The sequence below is a fragment of the Schistocerca piceifrons genome, chromosome 2, assembly GCF_021461385.2.
Source record: "Schistocerca piceifrons isolate TAMUIC-IGC-003096 chromosome 2, iqSchPice1.1, whole genome shotgun sequence".
NCBI classification, from domain to species: Eukaryota; Metazoa; Arthropoda; class Insecta; order Orthoptera; family Acrididae; genus Schistocerca; species Schistocerca piceifrons.
Genome location: NC_060139.1, coordinates 44789992 through 44816955, shown reverse-complemented (window position 1 = coordinate 44816955; position 26964 = coordinate 44789992). Strand labels below are relative to the sequence as shown.

At 45.2% G+C, this 26964-nt stretch overlaps 1 protein-coding gene across 1 annotated transcript in view; it reads left to right on the top strand.

The window, feature by feature from the left end:
- The first annotated feature begins 222 nt into the window (after positions 1–222).
- LOC124775137 (reversion-inducing cysteine-rich protein with Kazal motifs-like) overlaps positions 223–26964 on the top strand; it is a 370434-nt gene continuing 343692 nt past the window's right edge. Inside the window, exon 1 of the mRNA XM_047249977.1 lies at positions 223–335. Coding sequence (XP_047105933.1) covers positions 260–335 — 76 coding nt within the window. The 5' untranslated portion in view covers positions 223–259. The remainder of the gene's footprint in view (positions 336–26964) is intronic.

Below are 26964 nucleotides of genomic sequence, written 5' to 3'. Positions count from 1 at the left end.
GTTGTTGAATGAACTGAGTGTAAATATTATTGATGGTGGCATGCAACACGAAACACTTTTTTTTCTGGTGTTGTCACTGAAGTCCCAGCCCTGTCAGTCGCGCATGTCCCGCAGGCCTCCGCGCCGGGCGCGCCTGGATCCTTCCCCGCGGCCTGGGTCGGCGCGGCGCGACGCCTCCGCGGCGTGGCGGCGCGCGGGCCGCGCAGTAGGTGCCGAGCCGGCGAGCCGCGCGCGCGCAGCATGCCCTCCGCCAGACACCATGTGGACGCCGCCGCCGCTGCCGCTGCTCGCCCTAGTCGCGCTGGCTGCCGCCCCTCTCAGGCTACACGCACAAGGTTCGTCCGCAGTCTGCTGTCTTTTCTAGTGTACCTACTCTCTCGTATGACGGCCAATCAACCCAGTTTTACTTAAGTTGTCGCATGTCGTTCGCGTACAACAGATGTAGTGACAACGTACGATTGTGCGTTCGTGAAAAGTTTGCCTAACAGTGAAAGTAGAATGACCGAACCACTTACGAGGGATCGGCAAGGTAAAGTTTGCTAGCGATCTGACGCAGCAGAAAAAAAAACCACAGGACTTAAAGGGATATACCGATCGAGGAACACAGTATTCGAACCAGGCGCTTGGCTATTCTTTTTCTCAGTGGACACAAGTAGTATCCAGTATGCGTTCTGCAGCTACCTCACTGTGTAAAGATTATTATATCTTCTACATATATACTTCGCAAGACACTACTGCGTGCCTGATAAGATGTACAATCTACCGGTATTACTGGCGCTTATACTGTTTGCACTAGAGAACAGTGCGCTAGAAAATTAAATTTATGCGCCAGAACTAACACAAATTTCTCTTGTTTCGTTCTCATTGCATATTGGTATAAGGATCTTATTCTGTTGAAATGTCAGCCATACACAAGCACTGATTTGTGTTTGCCCTCGTATCTCAAAAATACTTTCATGAAGTCTTGCTCCTTACAAATTAAAATACAAAACACCGCTTCGTCTTTAGTGTTGTAACTAAGAATCTTCAGACCATTCGAAAAATACGAATCGTACTTATTTTTTGCACTTATATTGTACTCCAGTTTAATACAGATTCCATACATTTAGCATAATTTTTCAAGGTGTTGCCACCTGCATGAAAGCAAAGAAGGTATTAATTCCTCCTTACGCTTGTAAACATTGCATTCGTCAATGTCAATTCATGTTCTCGAGATTTTTATGAGAAGAAATGGTTCAAATGCCTCTAAGCACTATGCGACTTAACTTATGAGGTCATCAGTCGCCTAGAACTTAGAACTAATTAAACCTAACTAACCTAAGGACATCACACACATCCATGCCCGAGGCAGGATTCGAACCTGTGACCGTAGCGATCGCTCGGCTCCAGACTGTAGCGCCTAGAACCGCACGGCCACTCCTGCCGGCTTACGAGAAGACCAACGTGTAAATACGTCTTCGCAAAGAGTGTATGCGGCGTTCCCTGACGTCATCTTTGGCAATTCCACAAAAATTTGGAGTAATTAACGTACAATAAGAAACCATTCGAAAGCTAAAACTCGAAGCTACACGTAATTCTTCTATAATATTTCTATTTGTAGCCTTAGTCTTTCATTGCAATCAATCCAACGATTAAATTTGGCGGCTGGCGCCGGCCGAGGTTCGAGTCCTCCCTCGGGCATAGGTGTGTGTGTTTGTCCTTAGGATAATTTAGGTTAAGTAGTGTGTAAGCTTAGGGACTGATGACCTTAGAGTTAAGTCCCATAATATTTCACACACATTTTTTGATTAAATTTGTACTTAAACTACTTTTATTTTTTTGTTAATGGAATACACCGCTCTGTCAACAGTAGTCGATGCCAAATGAATAAACACTTCCTCCCTTCATTGAAACATACAGCTCTAGCGTACTTAAAATAGGTGGGGATATTCGATGCTATATTAGATGCAGTAACACCACGAGGTAATTTTTACATTTGTTTCGAGATGCTGTGACAATTATTGCCTAGCGCTGAAAACAGCATAGTTGCTTATCCAATAAGAATACTGAGGATAATTTTGCTCAATTTGGCAACGTGCCACGTTTTTAGAAAGAAAATTAAGTTACACAGACTGTTTTATAATATAGGCACAAATGAACAGGCGATTGGAGGACAATGAAGCAAGTAAATAATTTTAAATGCGACAGAAACTCGTGCATGAGGCTAGCGACCACGTTGGAATATATCAAAATAATAACCTATGTTTGTGAGTCGCTAACGACGCCCGAAACGCGTAACGTAATAAAGAAGTGTAAGTTAATCTAACTTCAGTTGACTGTTATTAGTGAACTGCCAGCATTGATTATAATATTCATACAAGTAAATAATATTAACAAATTTAGGTCCTACAACCAATGGTTTTCCCAAGAGGACGTGTGCACAAATACAGTCATGCTATTGTTATACCACTGTTAATGTCGAGAGCTTGTGTTTATATTAGGAGTATGAGTATGTTGCAAACCTCGTCAAAGCGCTCCGCACGCTTTCTTGTGGTTCTTTGGGAAGAAGTAGCAAGAATCTTCTAATCAGTGGTGGCTCGTCAGTAGCAAGGAGTACCATGTTCATAGAAGTGAGCCCATTCGTCTTTTGCGTGTGGGGATCTTTAAAAGCTTTGGTGTATTCCAGGAGTGTTCGAAATGTCAATAAACTCTGTAAGCGTGTTGTAGATGGTTGTCAAAGCATTCGGAAAGCGCCTACGGATTTTTTAAGGGGCTGAAAGCTGGCTTCGCATGAACGCTGACCGTGTGGGAAACTTGTTGTAATGTATTTGTCCTCAGCAGGAAACCTGAAGTTTGCATCCTCGTGGACTCTGTAAAATTTTCACGGACACAATCGTAATATATCGTGTCAGAGAAACCACTGTTTGCCAGACCCACGGTTAACAGGATTATTTACTTGTTTCATTGTGCTCTACTCATCCCTTCCGGTTGTACCTCGTAATCAAACACTTTGTGTAAAGATTATAATTTATTTATATCATAATCGAGGGAAAACTTATTTCGCTTACTACCTCGCAATATAAAATAAAATTTACCACAAAAGAATTCTTCGAATATCTTCTCATAAAGAGAAATGTATATCGGTTGGTTTAACACAAACTGTGTGGTAATTGTTTCTTATGAAGGTAATGATACTTTAGATTTACTGTACGACGAAAGTGGAAAATAACATATTAAACGAACTTCCAGCGTGTTGCAAAAAGTGCAGCTCCAGGTCGCAGCCGTGCGGCCGATACCCGGTCTATATATAACGACAGCGGCGGCCCCGCTGTGGCAGGACGGCGAAACCGCCGACCCAACTGGTCCGCCCTCGCAGACCCAGCCGGTGCACCACGGAGAGTTCCGCGTGCGTGCAGACTGCATGCCCCGTCTAGCGGCTCCTACAGCATAACGAATAATCCTTTGTTTCACGAACACTCATTTACAGCATTTCCGAACAGAATAATTTGATTTTTATAAGCAGCTCCGTCCCTATGGGTGGCCAATTCCTTCCGCTTCCTCCCCCCCCCCCCCCACCCCACCCCAATCCTCTCTCCGCCGTCCACAGTATTCCTCTTTTATATCATACAGTGCTGACAAAATTAGGTCATCCAATCATCTTAGTATACATCGCCATTTGGAGAAATTATGACACCAAAAATGTACACGACAATACACAAATACAGGGTGCTCCATTGATAGTGACTGAGCCAAATATCTGACGAAATAAGCATCAAGCGAAAAAACTACAAAGAACGAAACTCGTCTACCTTGAAGGGAGAAATCAGATGGCGCTATGGTTGGTCCGCTAGATGGCGCTGCCACAGGTCAAACGCATATCAACTGCGTTTTGCTTTAAATAGGAACCCCCATTTTTATTACGAATTCGTCTAGTGCGTAAAGAAATATGAATGTTTTAGTTGGACCACCTTTTTAGCTTTGTGACACATGGCGCTGTAATAGTCACAAACGTATAAGTACGTGGTATCACGTAACATTCCGCCCCTGCGGACGGTATTTGCTTCGTGATACATTACCCGTGTTAAAATGAACCGTTTACCAATTGCGGTAAAGGTCGATATCGTGTTGATGTATGGCTATTGTGATCGAAATGCCCGACGGGCGCGTGACATGTATGCTGCTCGGTATCCTGGACGACATCATCCAAGTATCCGGACAGTTCGCCGGATAATTTACGTTATTTAAGGAAACAGGATGTGTTCAGCCACATGTGAAACGTCAAACACGACCTGCAACAAATGAAGATGCCCAAGTAGGTGTTTTAGCTGCTGTCGCGGCTAATCTGCACATCACTAGCAGACAAATTGCGCGAGAATCGGGAATCTCAAAAACGTCGGTGTTGAAAATGCTACATCAACATCGATTGCACCCGTACCATATTTCTATGCACCAGGAATTGCATGGCGACGACTTTGAACGTCGTGTACAGTTCTGTCACTGGGCACAAGAGAAATTACAGGACGATGACAGATTTTTGCACTCGTTCTATTTAGCGACGAAGCGTCATTCACCAACAGCGGTAACGTAAACACGCATAATATTCACTATTGGTCACGGAAAATCCACGATGGCTGCGGCAAGTGGAACACCAGCGACCTTGGCGGGTTAATGTACGGTGCGGCGTTATGGGAGGAAGGATAATTGGCCCACATTTTATCGATGGCAATCTAAATGGTGCAATATATGCTGATTTCCTACGTAATTTTCTACCGATGTTACTACAATATGTTTCACTGCATGACAGAATGGCGATGTACTTTCAACGTGATGGATGCCCGGCACATAGCTCGCGTGCGGTTGAAGCGGTACTGAATAGAATGTTTCATGACAGGTGGATTGGTCGTCGACGCACCATACCATGGCCCGCACGTCCACCTGATCTGACGTCCACGGATTTCTTTCTGTGGGGAAAGTTAAAGGATATTTCCTATCGTGATCCACCGACAACACCTGACAACAAGAGTCTGCGGATTGTCAGTGCATGTGCGAACATTACGGAAGACGAACTACTCGATTGGTTGGTTGGTTTGGGGAAGGAGACCAGACAGCGTGGTCATCGGTCACATCGGATTAGGGAAGGATTGGGAAGGATGTCGGCCGTGCCCTTTCAGAGGAACCATCCCGGCATTTACCTGGAGCGATTTAGGGAAATCACGGAAAACCTAAATCAGGATGGCCGGATGCGGGATTGAACCGTCGTCCTCCCGAATGCGAGTCCAGTGTCTAACCACTGTGCCACCCCGCTCGGTACGAACTACTCGACTCGCTGTTGAGAGAAATGTTGTTACACGTATTGCCAAATGCATTGAGGTTGACGGACATCATTTTGAGCATTTATTGCATGAATGGGGTATTTTCAGGTAATCACGCTGTAACAGCATGCGTTCTCAGAAATGATAAGTTCACAAAGGTGCATGTATCACATTGGAACAACCGAAATAAAATGTTCAAACGTAACTACGTTCTGTATTTTAATTTAAAAAACCTACCTGTTACCAACTGTTCGTCTAAAATTGTGAGCCGTATGTTTGTGACTATTACAGCACAATCTATCACATAGCGAAAAAAGTGGTCCAACTACAGCATTCATATTTCTTTACGTACTACACGAATATGTAATAAAAAATGGAGTTCCTATTTTTAAAGAAACTCAGTTGATATCCGTTTGACCTATGGCAGCGCCATCTAGCGGGCCAACCATAGCGCCATGCGGTTTCTCCCTTCAAGCTAGACAAGTTTCGTCCTTTGTAGTTTTTTTCGTTTGACGCCAATTCGTGAGATATTTGGCCCGGTCACGATCAATGGACCACCTTATATACAACAGTACTCTAAGAACCACAGTGAAGTTTATTTCAGAGGATACATCCCATTGCACAGAATACAGGAGTTACACCCCAGTACATCCTCATACGGAGTGTAGAAAGTATTTTTAAATGCCTCTGAGCACTGTAATTAGTTTAATGTTTTGTTCTCCGTCACTACGAAGGTGATACGTAGGTGCTTGTCATACGTTCCTAGACTCCACAATAATACTGGTGGTTGAAACTTTCTATGTAGGCTTTTATGGGATTCTTTGTGGTAATAACCATCTCTTCCTCTGTGGGTCCCTACCTGAGATTGGTAATCAACAGACGTTCGGCCTTTAATTACTTTCACCTACCGTGCCTGTGCCTCATTGAAACAGCTGGGTTATTTGCAGTCGCAAATTTAGATATCACTCGACGGTTCTTTAGCAACAAGAGCCGCTCACATTAGTGAAAATGCCTAGTGCCTGCTGTTTCGGACTGCGGATGGGTGGCGCTGGGAGGAAGAGGGAGTCGGCCAGGGAGCTTACAGCTCGCGCGGTATACGATGGCCAATGTGGAGTGACCAGTTTGCGTCCAAAGCGTTTGGCGAGTTCATTCGTTTGTTTGGAAGGGGACACCGTTTAAGTGTTTTCCACCTTTCGGCCGGTCACCGATGCGCGCACCCTGCAGTCTTTCTCAAACTATTTTACGGAAACTATTGTCCGCTCCCGTTAGCTAACCGGGCAGCGTGACTGATTGTCAATCCTCTGGGCCTGAGTTCGATTCCCGGCTGGGTCGCGGAATTTTCTCCGCCCAGGGACTGAGTGTTGTGCTGTCCTCACCATCCTCCTCACCATCCTCCTCACCATCATCCTCATCGACTGTAGGTCGCCGAAGTGGCGTCAGATTGAAAGACCGGCACCCGGCGAACGGCCGATGCAGCGGGGGGCCCTAGACATACGATTAAATAAAAACCGAAACTATTCGGTAAAAAAATTACGCTTGTGCTTTGCTTATAGCTTTATATGTCAGGCTCGTGATGATGTGCCCATCATTTCGTTAATGTCCGTATTTATTATGATATTTACCTGAAAGTAAGACACTGGGCAAGATTCGGAAAAGTGTCCAATGACATATACAACTCGCTACGATTTTGCGTTTGGTGCATATTATATGATACGTTGTTGTGTATGAAACTGAGCTGACTTACTGTGTTCTTCTTTAGACGTGGGCTGAGGTATCTACCTGTTACTCAAATGGTTCAAATGGCTCTGAGCACTATGGGACTTAACATCTTAGGTCATCAGTCCCCTAGAACTTAGAACTACTTAAACCTAACTAACCTAAGGACATCACACAACACCCAGCCATCACGAGGCAGAGAAAATCCCTGACCCCGCCGGGAATCGAACCCGGGAACCCGGGCGTGGGAAGCGAGAACGATACCGCACGACCACGAGATGCGGGCTCTACCTGTTACTAGTCTCGAGAGAACTGATCTGATGTAGCACACTCATTTGCGATCGCAGCGCGCCAGCAATGAAGCCAGATTGAAGTAGTCACAACATTCCTTATACTTCATAAACGATTTCAGATATCGAAATGAGATTTTGGCAAATTATAACACACAAAGAATAGAGTATTTTACCATGTCGTTATTATGTAGAACTTCATTATCTACCGTGTTATTCCAATAACTACAGACCTTTTCGGCTAAGGAATGTACTACTTTTTCAGAAGTCTCTCACACCTGGGTCTGCACGACATGTTAGTGCGGTGAGACAGTGTAAACTCCACTTTGTTTTGGCAAAAGAAGCAAATTTTGGTGTGGAAGCCACTGAAATGTGTAGGTTTTTCTCAAAATTCGCCCCTTACGACTCTTCTGTGAAGGTTACAAATGTTTAAGAAGCCAGGCAAAAATAAATCGCCGCATTTTCGGTGGAATTCTTTTTAGATACTAACGAAAGCAGAGGTGACAGTTGATCTTTCTGAATGCTCACCATACAAGTGTGGACGCGAAGGGGCTCCACTTAATATTCACAAAAATTGTGAGCGTAGGCTTCAGTTTAGAACGGCACTTCCCTCCATCGGTTGGCATTTTCTCTACAGCGCTCTGAGTGACCCTTCCCCCCCAACTGCCGCTCTCTCCACGCTTTTTTCGCACTATACCGATAAAGTCCGCGCAACTGGGGTAAAAATTACGTCTGGAGGGCGGAGTAGTTGAGCAACTGCCTAGTATCTGTCGGCACACATTTTCAGTCGTCACCGCTTATTCCAGACAAAGTCCCGACGCAGCTGATATCATCAGTTATGTCCCTTTCCTTTCCTCCTCCGCCTCCCCCCTCCCTACAGATTCGGTTTACAGAAATTAATTAAAATATTATCTGCATGCACGCTATTGACCAAAAGCAGAGCTTCAAAAATGGTTCAAATGGCTCTGAGCACTATGGGACTCAACTTCTGAAGTCATCAGTCCCCTAGAACTTAGAACTACTTAAACCTAACTAACCTAAGGACAACACACCTATCCATGCCCGAGACAGGACTCGAACCTGCGACCGTAGCGGTCTCGCGGTTCCAGACTGTAGCGCCTAGAACCGTACGGCCAGCAGCACTTCGATCCTACTTGCGTGAATGATAGATAATTTTAGGATCGCTGGTCGATTCCAGAGTTGTGTGATGGTTGAGGATAACAAAACACAATCTATTATTTGAGCTTGTCATGAAAAAGAGTTTTTGGACGGCGCACATGAAATAACTGATTACGTTAGTAATAAGTAGTGCGGTGATTGGAAAATCGCATAGAGCTCTGTTCAGAACGGGAGAAATTGGAAGAAAATTTGCGCCAGTATTTTGCTACGCACGGAGAATTTCCTTGCGTGCAGCAACGTCGACTATTGCAGTGATGGTGACCTCAGTGATGCCTGGAATCCAGCGCCAGGCGTGAAGCGAATGTTGTCTGCGTGTCGGCAGTTGGGTGGGACGTCTTCACGTACAGACAATGAACACAACTGATCGGGAATTAATTTGAATTGTAACTATGTTTACCTTCATTAATTTACTAAGCAGAGGCACTTTTTTTTCCAGAGACGACACTATGAGATGTCCGCTCTATAACACTACCCATCATGGAGTCCGTCTTGTTCGATCACTGAAACCGTTGGTCTCTTGACGTAGAGTGACATACATACACCGCAAGCCATTACGTTGCATGACGGAGGGTACCTTGCACCACTATTACTCGTTTCCCTTCCCGTTCCACTTGCAAATAGAACAACGGAAATAAGAGTATCTGTATACCTCTCGTGTTATCTTCGCGGTCTTTGCATAAAATGTAAGTTGTCGGTATGGAACGGCATTGCAGTCAGCTTCAAATCAAATGGCTCTGAGCATTATGGGACCTAACATCTGAGGTCATCAGTCCCCTAGGCTTAGAACTACTTAAACCTAACTAACCTAAGGACACCACACACATCCATGCCCGAGGCAGGATTCGAACCTGCGACCGTAGCAGCAGCGCGGTTCCGGACTGAAGCGCCTAGAACCGCTCGTCCACAGCGGCCGGCGCAATCAGCTTCAAATGAGTGCGTTTCGCGAAAAGGTCCACCAAGGAATTCCCACTTGAGGTGATGACACATCTGCATAATAATCGCTTGTTAATCGAACTTTCGGGTAATTAACCTAGTGGCTCACTTCTGATGTGCTTCAACATCTTCATTTAATTCGACATGGCGGGGAGCCCAAACAACTGCATAGCACACAAGAATGGGTGGCGTTTGTGTTCTATACGCGGGCTCCTTTGTAAGTGAGCTACACTTTTCTAAAATTCTCTCAATAAAGCCAGCCGAAGTGGCCGTGCGGTTCTAGGCGCTGCAGTCTGGAGCCGCGAGACCGCTGCGGTCGCAGGTTCGAATCCTGCCTCGGGCATGGACGTTGTGATGTCCTTAGGTTAGTTAGGTTTAACTAGTTCTAAGCTCTAATGACCTCAGAAGTTGAGTCCCATACTGTTCATAGCCATTTGAACCATTTTGAACCTCTCAAGAAACCGGGGCCGACAACGCACCTTCCCATCTACTGACCTTACGTGCCCCTTCGAATTCATATTGCTTTGCAACGTTACGCCTATATAATTCATATATGTAACTGTGTCACGCAGCGTACTAATAATGCCGTATTCGAACGATAGCGGATTTTTTTTCCTACTCATCAACATTAACTTGCGTTTTCTACGTTTAAAGCAGATTGGCATTCATCACACATACAAGACATTTTGTTTAAGTCACCTTATACGCTACTATAGCCACTCAACGGGGACCCCTTCCCATACACCACATCGTCATTAGTAAGCAGCCGCTGGTCGCTGCTTATCCTGCTCGTCAGATCGATTATGCGTATAGCGGATGAGAGCGGTCGTATCAGTGTTCCCTGGGGCTTTGCTGACGCTACCTCTGTCTCTGATGAGCACTCGTCTCCGGGAACGACGTGGTGGGTACTGTTACATTGGTGTCGGTTACCTTTAGAGAGTCCTTGTTATCGACTCGTCCCATGTTGGCTGCCCAATTTGTTTCTGCAGGCACGTTCATTTCCCACGAGCTACAGGGGAAATTGATTGCAAAGATATTTTAGAAGAACTTGTCTTGACGGGTTTACTGGTGAAATCATTTTCCAAGTGAGGCCCATGACTAATATTGATTCCTGTGCTTACCGACTTTGAATTCACTTCTTAACGCATTTTACAAAATCTTTCCCGTGCACAGTCAAATGTACTGTTACTCTGTTACCTCCGTAAGTCACATTATTGACTGTTCAAAAACTGCGTCAATAAATAAGCAATACTGCCTCAATAGCCTACGAACGCCTAAGGAAAGACGGAAGGAAAATTAGGTTTGACGTCCCGTCCACATCAAGGTCATTGGAGACGGAGCACATGCTCTTGTTGTGTCGAGGATGAGGAAGGAAATGGGCCGTGCGCTATGAACAGAGTCTAAGGCGCTGCGGTCATGCCAGCCAGCGTGGCCGAGCGGTTCTAGGCGCTACAGTTTGGAACCGCGTGACCGCTACGGTCGCAGGTTCGAATCCTGCCTCGAGCATGGATGTTTGTGATGTCTTTAGGTTAGTTAGGTTTAAGTAATTCTACGTTCTAGGGGACTGATGACCTCAGAAGTTAAGTCCCATAGTGCTCAGAGCCATTTGAACCATTTTTTTGCTGCAGTCATGGACTGTGTGGCTGGTCCCGGCGGAGGTTCGAGTCCTCCCTCGGGCATGGGCGTGTGTGTTTGTCCTTAGGATAATTTAGGTTATGTAGTGTGTAAGCTTAGTGACTTATGACCTTAGCATTTAAGTCCCATAAGATTTCACACACACACACACACACACACACACACACACACTATGAAAGGAACAATCCTGACTATTGATTGGCGACTCCATGGAGTGTCCTGTGCACCACGACCAGATAATGGGTATACTTGGAAGGAGAGACAGCATTGGTCGTATTTTTTTTTGTTCTATTAACCGCAAAATCGATTTTCGGTCACTTAGTGACCATCTTCAGTGCTGTAATGTATAATTTAAATTGGTAGGCACTGCTGTCAACAAGCTTACAGCGATCTCATAAACTGCTGTGATCGCTGTAAGCTTGTTGACACCAGTGCCTACCAATTTAAATTATATATTACAGCACTGAAGATGGTCACTAAGTGACCGAAAATCGATTTTGCGGTTAATAGAACAAAAAAAAATACGACCAATGCTGTCTCTCCTTCCAAACAATCCTGACTGTTGTATATTTTGGAAATGTGTGGTAAGATTCTATGGGACCAAACTGCTGAGGTCATCGGTCCCTATCCTGAGTGTTGTGTTCTGTCCACTCGTCTCGTATAGGGTGCCTAGGAAACTTGCTTTCTCGGATCGCTGCACAACAATTCAAGCAAATCGTATTAATAAAGTTTATTACAAAAGGAAATTATTGCAATATTTAACTTTCTCAGTTGTCAGGAGTGTGGCAAGCAATGAGCGACATGGGAAATAAGCAGTCTCTTCAATATATTAATTTCCAATATAGGTCCAGTAATACTGTTCATAACTCACTGCTGTAGAGTTCATAGATCTGCTAGATTTCAACTCCGGTGCTGCCAGGCGGAGCGGCTCTTATATTCTCTTGGCCTAGATACAGCTCCTATCACGGTGTCGTCATAGAGAGGTTTTTTTAATTTTTTATTTTTTTATTGCCAAATTATAGACCTGTTACCTGATGTTTAAAACAGGTCGTACATGTTACAATTTTCGTTTTTCATCTTTTTATTGTTTTCTTTCCTTTTGTTTTATCTACAACATTTACAAAGAATGATACTTTTCAAAATAACAATAATTAAAGGTTGAAATATAAATAATTTTTTTTGAAGAATATAAAAAGACGATAGGATAGATGAGAGATTTGTTAGTACCATCACCGAATGTGACTGACGATGAATACCTCGGAATGGTTTCTTCGAGCCGTTCGACCGCCAGTCACGCACACACACACACACACACACAAATGGTTATTAGTAGAGAAATAATGTTGCTTATCCTATTTATTACCAACCCTATGTACTACTGGCTGACGTCGCCTCACAGCCCTTTCTGGTGTAACGTTCCTGGCCGACGTGCCAGCCCTTGACGTTAGGCCGGAACACTACAGTCTGCTTGGAGAAATCATGTAAAACCTAAATCTCGATGGCCGAACGCGGGTTTGAACCGTCCTGCTTCCGAATGCGAGTCCACTGTGCTAACTACTGCCCCACCCTGCTCATTGGTACACCTGAATGCGTTCTTCAACTTCCCATTACGCACTCCTGTGAATCAAATTAACCTGTGATCACTGGCGTTGCCGGTATTTATATAGTTCACTTGTCACCCAAACTGTGCCCCACGCGCTAACTAGCCAGCACAGCAATACAGTGTTCACTCAAGGCACTTGTCGTACTCATGATTGCAGTGTTGCCAAGTTACCTTTCATTGACGACCATTTTCTGTAGAAAGTAAGCAATACAAAAAATTTTTTGTTACAGATGTTTTGTACTGTTAGTATGCAAGGAATCGATTGCGCAAATTTTGGTTCATCTATTTGTCTCCTCCAATTGATACACACGAGTGCTTGTGTCACATGATTGATTCCAGTTGTGACACTTTGATGTTGTCATAGAATACTACGTTTTTTCTCTTGTGAAATGCATAGTTTTCGAGTTCAGGTCGTTTAAATCAAGTTGCAGGTTTTTTGCCTTGACTTTCAGATCTTATTAAAATCTGCGTGAATATTTATACTGTTTCCTTCTGATAGAAGGTCATCTGAAATAAGTCTCAGGTTACTATTTGTATTGTCTATCATGCCATTAACATGCAGCATACAATAAGCAACGTGCGATACGAACCGTATTTTTAGCGTCACACAGTTTTCTTTGATCTATAAACTAGTGTGTGTGTGTGTGTGTGTGTGTGTGTGTGTGTGTGTGTGTTCCACATTTCCTCATAAACCAATGGACAATGGACTGATTTCAACCAAATATGCCAAATATGGCACACACATCCCAGGAATTGTTGTTGGGGTAAGACCCACCTACCTGTCATAGTTTAGCAGATATGATGTTATAAACAGTGAAATGCATGAAAATCTTCCGCATCGAGGATGACGTTTAAATGTATCACTTCTCTGTTACGGACTCTGTTCACAACATATTTCGCAACTAGAATCCACCTATGCCACTGAATGTACCTTCCAAAACATATCATTGTACGACGCATAGTTCAAGAGATATGACGTTATAAACAATGAGATGCATTTAAAAAATGCTGCATCATGCACGGATGATTTAATGCATTTAGTCTTTGCTATTAGGACATTCGTACAGGCGAGTCAGCTTAAGGAAATCCCTAACACGTGGCTGCGGGTTTGGCAGCTTCCAACTACGAAGAGAGAAAGGCCGCAGGAGACAACAATAGCCGTCTACAGAGGTACGATGAGGCGTTGCAATAGGGACGTGTACAAAGTCGCGTTGTAGACACGCGGAACAGCTGCGCCCGGCGAACTGTCTGTGATACTACACTTTTTCATCGTACGTTATCCATATTACTTTGTGCGATAAATTTGTAATTTCAAAGGTATTTTCACGAATACATGGAAATGAATTTGTTTAGATATTACACTACAAACACAGTTCAATTTTTTGTTTTCATTTCTAATAGAAAAGTGGCAAAATGAATACCCGGACAATGCCAGGTTTGAAGCTAGTGTGTCATAGAATAGAAGCCTAAAGGCGCCAAAAAATTCGTAAAATGTTTTATCGTATTATATGCTACAGTATAAAGCAAAAGAGAATAGAGTTAACATTGTAATCGGCTCGACAGGCGAACACCAACAGTAAACATCGAAGAGATATTTTTTTTCATCAACCTTCTGACGGGTTTGAAGCGGCCCGCCACGAATTTATCTCCTGTGCCAACCTTTTCATATCAGAATAGCATTTGCACACTACGCTCTTAATTATTTGCTGGATGTATTCGAATCTCTTTCTCCTTTTACAACTTTTACTCTCCAGAGCTCCTGGTACTGCTATGGTGATTATTCCCTGATGTCTTGACACGTGTCGCATCATCCTGTCCCTTTCTCTTGTCAGTGTTTCCCATACATCCTCTTCTTCACCGATTCTGCGGACAAATCTCCTCAGTCCTTATCTTGTTAGTCTACATAATTTTCAACAAACTTTTGTAGAATTTAAAATTTTAGGAAGCGTCTTTTACAATGAAGGTTTAACGCCGATCGTTGTAAAATACTTAAGTTCAATAAAACAGTCTCGATTGCAACAAGTGTTTATTATGAATGACTGCCGGTTTTGGTCTATAATTTCTACTTTTTTCTGTTCTGCTTTTCTCTATTGTTCACTACCATGCAGTGCATCTACAGAACCTTGTCAGATTAAGGCTTACGTTTGACACCAGAGTACGCCTCTTGGCCAGGAATAACAGCTACCACCCCTGCAAATATCAGGTAACTTCCTTTGCCTCAACAATGCAACGCTTTTCAATTTGCTACCAGCTCTTAGTATACAAAGTACAAACCTTTATTTATTGTAAATATACTAGAGTTCAAAAACTGAGTACAATCACGAAAAGAGGAGATAGTACCTTATAACTAGCTAAAGCTTAATTACTTTAGGCGTACAACAGTGCCCGAAACATAATGTTAGAAAAATTCTGATACAAATGGGTAAGAAAATATGACACTGGTAAATACGTTCCTCAACAAAAGAAACACTTAATATGGGATATGGTTACTTCTGACAGCCACATATGCTCTACAGCGATGTGGCATGCTCTCTAGAGACTGATCAAGAGTTCACTTCGCAGTTGATCCCATTGCTCGGCAGCAGGTATGTGGAGATCTGGAAGTGTCCTTGGTAGAGTTTGAAGTGATGCATTTCGTCTCCCAAATGCACCCCAGGCTTGTTTTATATGATTCAGATCCAGGGACGTAGTTGGACAGTTCGTACCACCCACACTTTCAGCTTCAACAAATATATACACCGAAGCATCTCGATCCGGACGGGCGTTACCGTCCCTAAAATGGACGTCTGCAAAAATGAACCTCTGAAAAGACAAATATGTGGTAGCAGAATTTCATCTCTGAACCTCTGAGAGTATACAGTATTCTAGCGACCATCAACGAAGATGTGCAGCTTCGTAAGTCCATTCCGCATGATGCCTCCTCACACATTGACGCCGTCACCAGGAAACAAGTATCTCTCCGCGACATTCGTTGGGGTTGCATCAGCTACCGGATTGCAAACTGGAGCGTAATTCATGGTCGAAATTTGATGTTGCCAACTCCACAATACACGGGCCCGTCTCTGTGCTGGAGTGAGCGGGGTACACAAGACCAGACCAGACGTTCTGAGCCTCCGATACACATTTTATTGGAAAACTGTAACTCCAGAGGCAGGTGCAAGCTCGGCAGCCAACTGTTTCACACGTGTACACCGTTACGGTCTTGGTGTGAGGCAGTTATTGTCGGCCGACCTCGTACTGGCCTACGACACATATTCTGAGTCTCGAAACCGCCGTCAAAGCCTCGAAATGACACTATGTCGAACATCCAATGATTCTGAGATTTACGTCTATGTCTGGCCTGCATCCAGCGGCTGAGTATTTCACCCTGCAGAAAATGATCCAGACGGTGTCATTGCGGCATTACATTGCCATCTTTACCAGGAAACTACACTCAGCTCAGTAGGAAATGACAAACAAGATTGAAACATGAGAGGTCTTATGTACTGTTTGCTTTTAGCCTTCGGTTACGCACGGAGTGGACGTCTAGTCTTTCGCTATCAAAGCGAACAGGTAGGGTTTGAGGGTAGATATTTACGGCTATGTTGGATGATTCCTCACCCTTTCCCTTTTCGTTTCGTTTTTTCGTGACTATGCTTAATTTTGGGACACTAGTACATATTTTTTGTTTCCTTTAGTTCCTCATTTTAAGGTTATGTGCATTTATTGTCAAATTAGACGACGTACAAAGTGTGTCCAAAAGAGCCATCCGATTTTAAAAAATCATAGCTATTATGTTATTTAGACATATGCGTCAACAATGTATTGTTGGAAAAAGCAAACTCTCTAGTTATACATGGTCCACAATAGGTAGCAGCACTGTGCACCCACTTCAGTTCTAGTAAAAATTGTGTCGGGACAACAGAAAGCGTTAAGTGGTCTACGTTTTGCGCAGTGCGGGTCATTAATAACTGTTCACAGTGACTTTCGTACTACGTATCGTGTGGCTCCTCTTATAACACAGAGCATTAGAGGATGTCATTAACAATTCCGAGAAACAGGTTGTTTGTATAAAGGCAAATCGCTGAGCCGTCCCCGAGTGTCTGATACAGACGTCGAGAGCATCCGCCATAGTTTCACGAGGAGTCCGCATAAATCCGATCGCCGTGCAGTTCGACAGCTCAACGTGACCCCGATGTCCGTCTGGCGTGCGATGTGTCGACGTTAACACATGAAACCATAGAAAATTCAGCTACTGTAAGTTCTTCGTGAAGGTGACAGACAACAACGTGTGGAGTTCTGTAATTTCGTTCTTGGCAAGATGCAGGATGACAGTTTTCTTCCACGCATAGTGATTAGTGACGACGCAACATTCCATTTCAATGGAAAAGTGAACCATCATAATGTGAGAATACGGGGTACAACATGAGAGGGACTCTCCAAAATTTGATTTGTGCTCTTTCACGGGAAAAGGTATATGATCCATTTTTCTTTGCCGAGAACACTGTTACAGGAAGCAGATATCTTGATATGTTCTAGAACTTTTCTACTGTCCTCCAAGGTCACCGAACCTGACTGTATGTGACATTTCTTGTGGGGAAATACATCGCGTAACAGTCGCTGTGGAAGCTGTAACTCTTTTTTCTAATGTGTGAATTCCTCAGGGACCAAACTGCTGAGTTCATCGGTCTCTAGACTTACCCACTACTTAAGCTAACTTATGCTAAGAACAACACACACACCCTGCCCGAGGGAGGACTCGAATGTCCGGCGGGATGGACCGCGCAATCCTTTACATGGCGCGTGGCCACAACTCAAGACATGGTCGCTGCAGTGAGGGAACAACTTGAATACTGCATTGACATATGCCGTGCATCTCAACGAGGGGGGGGGGGGGGGGGGGAGCGATTGAGTTCCTATGAAAAGGTGTGAGAAAAAACGTTTTTGAGTTTCCCGTTCATCAAAAAACAAAATTCTTTGTATATGTTCATTAGTTTCAGAAATATAAACGTGCCATATCGGATGATTATTTTTGGTACTCCCTGTATTCAGATACAGTCCCCATTGTTTAGCAGTGTCTCACAGCGCAAACGTTTATCTACTTTGACCTGTCGCTGCATACTGTATCAGCTTTCAAATAGATCAACAAGCGCAGTCGTGGTGGAGTAGCAGTTCCGTACAGGTGTTCTCCTTAGTAGTGTTTCTGATGAAGCTAATAGATTGATACCTCGTGCCGTCCTCTTCTTATTATTAACACAGGAAAAAAGAACACTATACTGCACACGCAATCATCCTAGTCCGAGCAAAACGTAGGTAGGCTGAACCCGTCCTCAAATTGTCCCTGTCAGCGATATAATATAACTTCATTCTCTACTTCATTTTAGACGATTAATTTCTACTTTACACAAGCGTTGAATAGTATAGTTACTCCAAGACACAAGCTCAGCACTAATGAAATGGACTGCTTACCGGAAGAACTGCTTACCTCTGTCCAGGAAAGCTTCGTGCTGTTTAGTCTGCCCTCTTTTCAAGTAAGCATTCCGGAAGGTGGCTTGATTACAAACAGAGCGGAGCGGAGAGGATACGACCGGCGTCTTTCGCAGCCTTGCCTCTGTTGGAGAAAGAACACCGGCTGAGTGCCGCAGCTGGCGGATGTTGTGTCTGCTGGGAGGGAAGCGGCGGCGCACTTCTGCGACAAACCGCCGCTGGCCGCGGCTCCTCCAGAGATGGCCAGGGAATCCGGTAGAAACAGCTGACGGCCACTACTTCCGACTCTTCTTAGCGTGAAATGTCTTCTTCCTCCGTGTCGTAACTGAGCAAGAGACATGAGTCGAGGTGGAACAGGGAGGAATAGATATGTTTGATGACAGATAGTCCGCAGCTCGTGGTCGTCCGGTAGCGTTCTCGCTTCCCGCGCACGGGTTCCCGGGTTTGATTCCCGGCAGGGTCAGGGATTTTCTCTGCCTCGTGATAACTGCGCATTGTGTGATGTCCTTAGGTTAGTTAGGTTTAAGTAGTTCTAAGTTCTAGGAGACTGATGACCATAGATGTTAAGTCCCACAGTGTTCAGAACCATTTGAACCATTTTTTTGATGACAGATAATAAAAAAATAATACATTTACAGAAATGGAAAAGAAGGAAATGGTTAGTGAAAGGTATGTCAACAGTCATTTTGGATTCGGTAAGCTTTCTGTTTAATGAGACTCATTAAAGATTTCGTCATAAATTCTTTTTAACGCAAGTGGAGAATCGAATTTGAGCAATAAGTGACAGACCAAGTAAATGAATGACTCTCTCAGTTTTAGACAAACCGACCATTGGAGAGTTTGTTGCCTATTGCTCGCAACAAAAGTTGAAAAGTGCGCAAATAACGACACCTGGCTCTTATTTTACCTTCCGTTACTCTAGAACTTACACTGCTGGGAAAACTCCATAGCCGGCCGAAGTGGCCGTGCGGTTAAAGGCGCTGCAGTCTGGAAGCGCAAGACCGCTACGGTCGCAGGTTCGAATCCTGCCTCGGGCATGGATGTTTGTGATGTCCTTAGGTTAGTTAGGTTTAACTAGTTCTAAGTTCTAGGGGACTAATGACCTCAGCAGTTGAGTCCCATAGTGCTCAGAGCCATTTTTTGAAAACTCCATAAATTATGTTTAGGTCGTTTGATCGCTGAAAAAGAGAGACTAACTAAGGAAGAAGTGAAAACAGTATCTACAGGGCGTTTCAGCACAACAGTTACGAACTTTCACGAGAGATAGAGTACACCTAGAGGACGAACAATCAAGGCGCAATGCGGTGACGGAAACGCTTCACTGGTGCAACAGTGACGACACAAAACACAAGAAAAGAAGGGCACGAACAGGGTCAAAAATCGTATTTATCGTGCTTAGTACAGCAGGATCCTAGAAATAAGAACAACAACAGAGAACGATCGTCGTCAGAGGTGTTCGAAATTAGGGCCCCTGTCCGTGATGCAGACGTCACATACGTCCTTGACAAGGCCTGCGTCACGGTCCAGGGTCACAATTTGGAACACCTTTTTGATTACGATCGTCATCTGTTTTCCGCGAGTAATGGGTATAATGGGCAGGGGCACTACGAATACAGTGCGGGAAAATAAGTTGGGAATGTGCGTCTCACGGGAGGCGTGCCAGAGATAAGTCCCTGCGGTCACACTATCCTCTGTGTCCTCGGCGGCTCAGATAGACCTTCCGCTCAGGGACTGGGTGTTTTGTTGTCCTGATCATCATCATTTCATCACCATCGACGCCCAAGTCGCCCACGTAGCGTCAAATCGAAAGACTTGCACCCTGCGAAAGGTCTACCCGACGGGAGGCCCTAGTCACATGACATTTATTCAGAGAGCTGGTTGGCCTCTGTAATAAAAAACTGAATTAAAAGATCAACAACGAACTTGAACGGATGTCATGTGACGAACATAACGACCAAACACAACGATCAACGACGAAAAAAAAATGGATAGATCGTCTGCCACGTAAGCAGAAGATTCCCGGCCGGAGCACACATTTACAACTGTCCCCGCTGACTTACCTCAACGCCTGTACGCAGCTAGCGGTATTCACGTCATTGTAAAAACACAATAAACTTGTTTTCTTGCCCTGTTCGTGTCCTGTCCTCTCTTTTTCGTGTTTTGTGTCGTCACTACCGCGCCAGGAAAACCTAGCCTGTCATGCATTGCTATGTGGTCTGCCATCTTCTAGGTGTGCTCTGTCTCTCCTTAAGGTTCGTAATCGCAGTGCTAAAACACTGCATGTTTCCAACCGACTATCCAGGAACACGAAATGACGGTCTTACCGCTTCCAGAGACAACAAATATTCGATTTTCAATATTTCGCGTATTTATTTGAAATGTTGTCATAATCTACTTGTGAGATATACTCGTATGTTAACAGGTGTAAACACTAAGACAGTTAGAAACAGTGTGTTTGTCTTGAGGCTGTATTTGATAATAGAATACTTAGCAACTACTAGAAACTTTACGAATAATTTCAATCCTTTCCGAAACGTTTTCTGAATGACCCCTGCCACCCTCTCTCTCTCTCTCTCTCTCTCTCTCTCTCTCACACACACACACACACACACACACACACACACACACACACACATGCGCGCGCGCGCGCTCTAAATGAAGAAAGAAAACAGTTAATAGCATATTACATTTTCACTGTTCATCCAACAAAACTTCAGCATCAGACATGTAGTTTTAAATTTTATTTCTTTACAGCTGAATTAATTCACAACACAGTTTGAAGTATACCACTGAATGTACCTCCGAAAATATTTCATTGGAATCGACACAGGAGATGTGACGCCCTAACCACTGACTCGTAAAAGGAAACTAACTTTTGCTTAGAACGGAGCGCAGATTGCGCAGAATATACACATGCAGTGTTTCACGATGAGAATACTTAGCGACTTACAAAAGACGTAAGGCATAATTTTAAAACCTCGTCCAAAATTTTTCTCGTCTACGTGCTTTACGTCCAGTACCGGTATTAGCACATTAACTCATTCTGAACGTAACCAAGTGTTTGAAGCACATTTAAACATTGGATTTCGATTCTTTGAAGAGTCGGGGGCTTACAGGTTAAAAATATGGCTGACATAAAGTTTAGTTGGAAGGCAGCGCGAGATGACAATCAGCTGTACATTCGGTGTTCTCAATAACTGACTAAAGGAAATCACGATACAACTGAAAATGGATGACTGGCCTGTGGTATTAATCCTACACTACTGGCCATTAAAATTGCTACACCACGAAGATGACGTGCTACAGACGCGAAATTTACCCGACAGGAAGAAGATGCTGTGATATGCAAATGATTAGCTTTTCAGAGCATTCACACAAGGTTGGCGCCGGTGGCGACACCTACAACGTGCTGACATGAGGAAAGTTTCCAACCGATTTCTCATACACAAACAACAGTTGACCGGCGTTGCATGGTGAAACGTTGTTGTGATACCTCTTGAAAGGAGGATAAATGCATACCATCACGTTTCCGAATTTGGTAAAGGTCGGATTGTAGCCTATCGCGATTGCGGTTTATCGTGTCGCGACATTGCTACTCGCATTGGTCGAGATCCAATGACTGTTAACAGAATATGGAATCGGTGGGTTCAGGAGGGTAATACGAAACGCCGTGCTGGATCCCAATGGCCTCGTACCACTAGAAGTCGAGATGTCGAGATGACAGGCATCTTTTCCGCATGGCTGTAAGGGATCGTGCATCCACGTCTCGATCCCTGAGTCAACAGATGGGGACGTTTGCAAGACAACCACCATCTGCACGAACAGTTCGATGACGTTTGCAGCAGCATGGACTATCAGCTCGGAGACCGTGGTTGCGGTCACCCTTGACGCTGCATCACAGACAGGAGCGCCTGCGATGGTTTACTCAACGACGAACCTGGATGCACGAATGGCAAAGCGTCATTTTTTCGGATGAATCGTGGTCCTGTTTACAGCATCATGATGGTCACATCCGTGTTTGGCGACATCGCGGTGAACGCACGTTGGAAACGTGTAATCGTCATCGCCATACTGGCGTATCACCCGGTGTGATGGTATGGGCTGCCATTTGTTACCTGTCTCGGTCGCCTTTTGTTCGCATTGACGGCACTTTGAACAGTGGACGTTGCATTTCACATGTGTTACGACCCGTGGCTCTACCCTTCATTCGATCCCTGCGAAACCCTACATTTCAGTAGGATAATGCACAACCGCATGTTGCAGGTCGTGTACCAGCCTCTCTGGATACAGAAAATGTTCGACTGCTGCTCTGCCCAGTAGATTCTCCAGATCTCTCACCAATTGGAACGTCTGGTCAATGGTGGCCGAGCAACTGGCTCGTCACAATACGCCAGTCACTACTCTTGATGAACTGTGGTATCGTGTTGAAGCTCCATGGGCAGCTGTACTTGTACACGCCATCCAAGCTATGTTTCACTCAATGCCCAGGCGTATCTAGGCCGTTATTACGGCCAGAGGTGGTTGTTCTGTGTACTGATTTCTCAGGATCTATGCACCCAAATTGCGTGAAAATGTAATCACATGTCATTTGTAGTATAATATATTTGTCCAATGAATACCCGTTTATCATCTGCTCTTCTTCTTGGTGTAGCAATTTTAATGGCCAGTAGTGTACTCCTTCCGAATGTGAGTCCAATGCCTTAAATACCGCGTCTCATCTCACAGTACGGAAACAAATGGGCAATGCTTTCTCGTATCAGTGAATCATTGTCACAGTAAATCTTCTCCGACCTACGGGCGTACCGAGTCTTGCGGCGGTGTTGACATGAGAATGACGTCGCAGGCAGGGCGTATATCACGTAGCGTCGCGGAGGTGCAGTAAAATTTCGTCGCGTCGCCGGGGCCCATATTTTACAAATTCACGCAGCGTCCGCCGCCCGCTGCGCTGTCGGCGGCCATAAACGCCTCGCAGCCGGGAGTGGATGCAAATCCGCGGCCGGGACACCGGACGCAGGTTCGCCGACCCGCTATTATAGAGGCTAATTTACAGACTGCATGAGATTAGCGAGTTAGATCGTAAATCTGTAGCAGGGGCGTCGCGAGGGCTGCCCTACTAACGGGTAGCTATCTCAGCAAAGCGTGACACCGGCAGAACGGTAGCGTCAGCATACCCTACATATTATTACATTACACAAAAGCAGTTAACGCAGTATATACTCATCTGGTCGCCGTCTGTTTTGACTTACGGCGGCCCTACGACACGACCCGGCGCCAGCACGTCCCTGCAACACTGCATGAGTGGGACCTCCGTTGCTCGCTCCCAATTTTTATACGGAACTTTCTCTCCCTCCGTACCTTCCGTGTTCAAGTCGGGGGCTCCCTTAGCTCTGTATTGAGCGATCCATTGTTTTTAGTCGCTATAAATGGCCTGTAGGGCCGTCAGTGTCGCCCTCTTTATATGCTGACGATTTCTGCCTTTACTTCAGTTACTCAACCATTGGTGTTGCTGAACGCCGACTACAGGGAGACATTCGCACTGCTCAGTCATGGGCTCTCGCCCATGTGTTTCACTTCTCTGCCGACAAGACCTGCATTTTGCACTTCTGTCGGCAAGGGGCAATCCATCCTGGCCCTGCCCTTTTTCTTGATGGCCATCCACTACGGGTAGTCGAAACGTATCGCTTTTTAGGACTGGTTTTCGACGACCGGCTAACATGGCTCCAAAACTGGTTCAAACTGCTTTCAGCACTACGGGACTTAACATCTGAGGTCATAAGTCCCCTAGAACTTTTTTACTTTTTTTAAAAAAAAATACTTTATTGACACAACACAAGATATTATAATGGCATCCGTCCATCCTTGAGGGGTGATGGTGTAGCATGCTTGGTTCAGAGACTGCAGCGTCTGCTGTGGCTAAAAAGTGCCACTCGAGAGTGGCAGTCCCTACTGCAGTTTGGACATGTGAAATCTGAGGGACTTCGAACAGAAGCCGCTCTGTCTCTTCGCTTTGTCCTCTTCCCGATTTGTTCCTGTTTGCGTTCGTCCTCTGAGAGCTTGACGCCGTTGCGCACAGTTACTCGCCACTTGACACGGTCATCCGCAATGCTTTCCCAGCGACTTGGATTTATTCTGGTCTTGGTCAGGTCTCTCTTGCAGACATCCTTGAAACGAAGATGCGGTCGTCCCACTGGCCTCACACACTCCTGAAGTTGTCCGTACAGCAGCTGTTTCGGTATCCGTTCAGGATCTGTGCGCCTGACGTGTCCCAACCACCTTAGACGTCGATGACTCAGGAGTGCAAAGATGCTGGTTGTGTTTGCACGATGAAAGACTTCGGTGTTGGGTACTCTATCTCTCCAAGAGATCTGAAGGATCTTCCGGAGAGAGCGGAGATTGAAGCTGTTGAGTCGAGATTCATGCCTAGAAAGAGGTGTCCATGTCTCACAGCTGTAGAGAAGGGTGCTTATAACACAAGCGTTGTAGACTTTTAATTTAGTTTTTGTGGTAAGCAGTTCGTTATTCCATACTCTGTTTTTCAATCTACCCATGACAGTTGATGCCTTTGCGATTCTGTTAGTAATTTCAGTGTCCATCGACAAGTTGCTACATATTGTGGATCCCAAGTAGGTAAAGTCATGAACTACCTGGAGATATTAATACAATTGAAAACAAAGATTATGATACAAATGATTCATAAAGCAACAACAGTTATGTTATACACAATAACCCACCACCTTATTTAATTAGTGGGTCCTTTTATCATACAAAACGAAACGAAAGCAGCTTATACATAATTGTTTAACGGCACTGGCTATGGACAGATTTAATCTAACATGTTAACTACACTGGACTACTCTGAGACTAATCTACCCTGCAGCGTTACAGGTGTGCCAGATGATATACAAACCTACTATTAAGGCCTGCTCAGAGATAATCCCAGTGAGCATGCCCCTGGCACTGGGCTGGCCATCTACTTGAAAATCGCTGCAGTCCCTTCCTATGTTAGCAATGTTAGTGTTCTAATTTTACATTATTCTAGTGTAGCTACTTTCTAAAAAAATCTAGTGCGAAATTTCAAGTTCGGGAATGATACACCTGTCTTCCTGGTCCTGCAGCGCGGCGGATTCCGGTCGCGAGAGCAGCCGGCCAGTTCCGCGCTCGGCGGCATTTGCAGGTGTACCTGTTTCTTGATCGGTTTATCTTTGGTCTCTAACAGTTTTGGTTCCTGATAAAATCTCTCGTGATCTTTTCGGATATTTCATTTGCCAAACTGTTTAGGACATTAAAGGTCTCGTCACGTCGTATTAGTGCATGTGTGTGTCTGTTCGGTATGTTGGTTCCTGAGTTCAAGCGCCACATCTTCGTATAAAGTGCAGTTATAGACGCCATGTTAGGGTGTTCCTTCCGGAGCACCACAGTCACACGCTGCTGTGGCCAGTTTTACAAATCGACATAGATATGCTGGATATGGCTCATGTCCTGTAAGAAAGTGCAGCAGACCCCTGCTCCGCTCAAAGTAGCTCATCTTTAGCCTTTCCCTGATGTTCGGCAGTAGTTGTTATACCCTTCTTCCCGTTTCCTCGTTTTCCCATTGCTGTTGCCATAACTCTTCGCCCCTTCTCCTAATGGCATATTTATCCCCTACTTGTTCCCTAGAACTTAGAACTACATAAACCTAACTAACCTAAGGGCATCACACACATCCATGCCCGAGGCAGGATTTGAACCTGCGACCGTAACAGTCGCGCGGTTCCGCACTGAAACGCCTAGAACCGCTCGGCCACCTAACATGGCTCCCCCACATTCGTCAGCTTAAGCGAAAGTGCTGGCGGCATCTCAAAGCCCTCCGCTGCCTGAGCAACAACACCTGGGGGGGCAGATCGCCCTACGTTGCTGCGGCTCTGCAAATCCCTAGTTCTGTCACGACTTGACTTTGGGAGTCAAGCGTATGGTTCGTCAGCGCCGTCAGCATTGAAGCTGCTTGATCCTGTGCACCACTGCGGGGTTCGTCTATCCACGGGCGCTTTTCGAACGAATCTAGTGGCCAGTCTACTAGTGGAGGTTGGAGTCCCTCCATTGCACATCAGGTGCCTCCAATTGCTCACCCAGCGTACGTCCATAGTTCGCCTCAGCATCCGAATTACCGTCATTTATTCCCGAACACAGTGGTTCATCTACCGAAACGGCGACCTCAGTCAGGGATAACGATCGCTATACGTGTCCGTTCCCTACTGTCTGAACTCGAGTCCTTTCCTTTACAGCGTCTCGTGGGGGTCCATAAACATTTGCCTCTGTGGTGTATTCCTCGGCTGAAACTACCGCTGTACCTATCGCGTTTCTATAAGGACTCCGTTCCTCCTGAGGCACTCTGCAGTCGCGTCCCAGGGTTCAGAAGTCATCTATACCGACGGCTCGCTGCTTGACGGTCTCGTAGGCTTTGCCTATGCTCACTCGGCACATGTGGAACAGCGCTCCTTGCCCGATGGCTGCAGTGTCTTCACTGCCTAGCTGGTGACCATCTCTCGTGCCCTTGAGCATATTCGTTCCTGCCCCGGTGTGTCCTACCTGGTCTGCAGTGCTTCTTTGAGTGGTTTACAGTCCACTGATCAGTGCTACGCACGCCATCCTCTGGTAGCAACTATCCAGGAGTCGGTTTATGCCCTCGAACGGTCTGGTCGTTCTGCGGTCTTTGTATGGACCCTGGGGCATGTCGGAACTCCGGGAAATGAGCTCGCTGCCAGGCTGGCCAAACAGGCCACTCGTAAGCAACTTCTGGAGATTGGTTTACCCAAACCTTACCTCCGATCGGCGTTCCCCCGCAAGGTTTTCGGGATTTGGGATCCTGAATGGC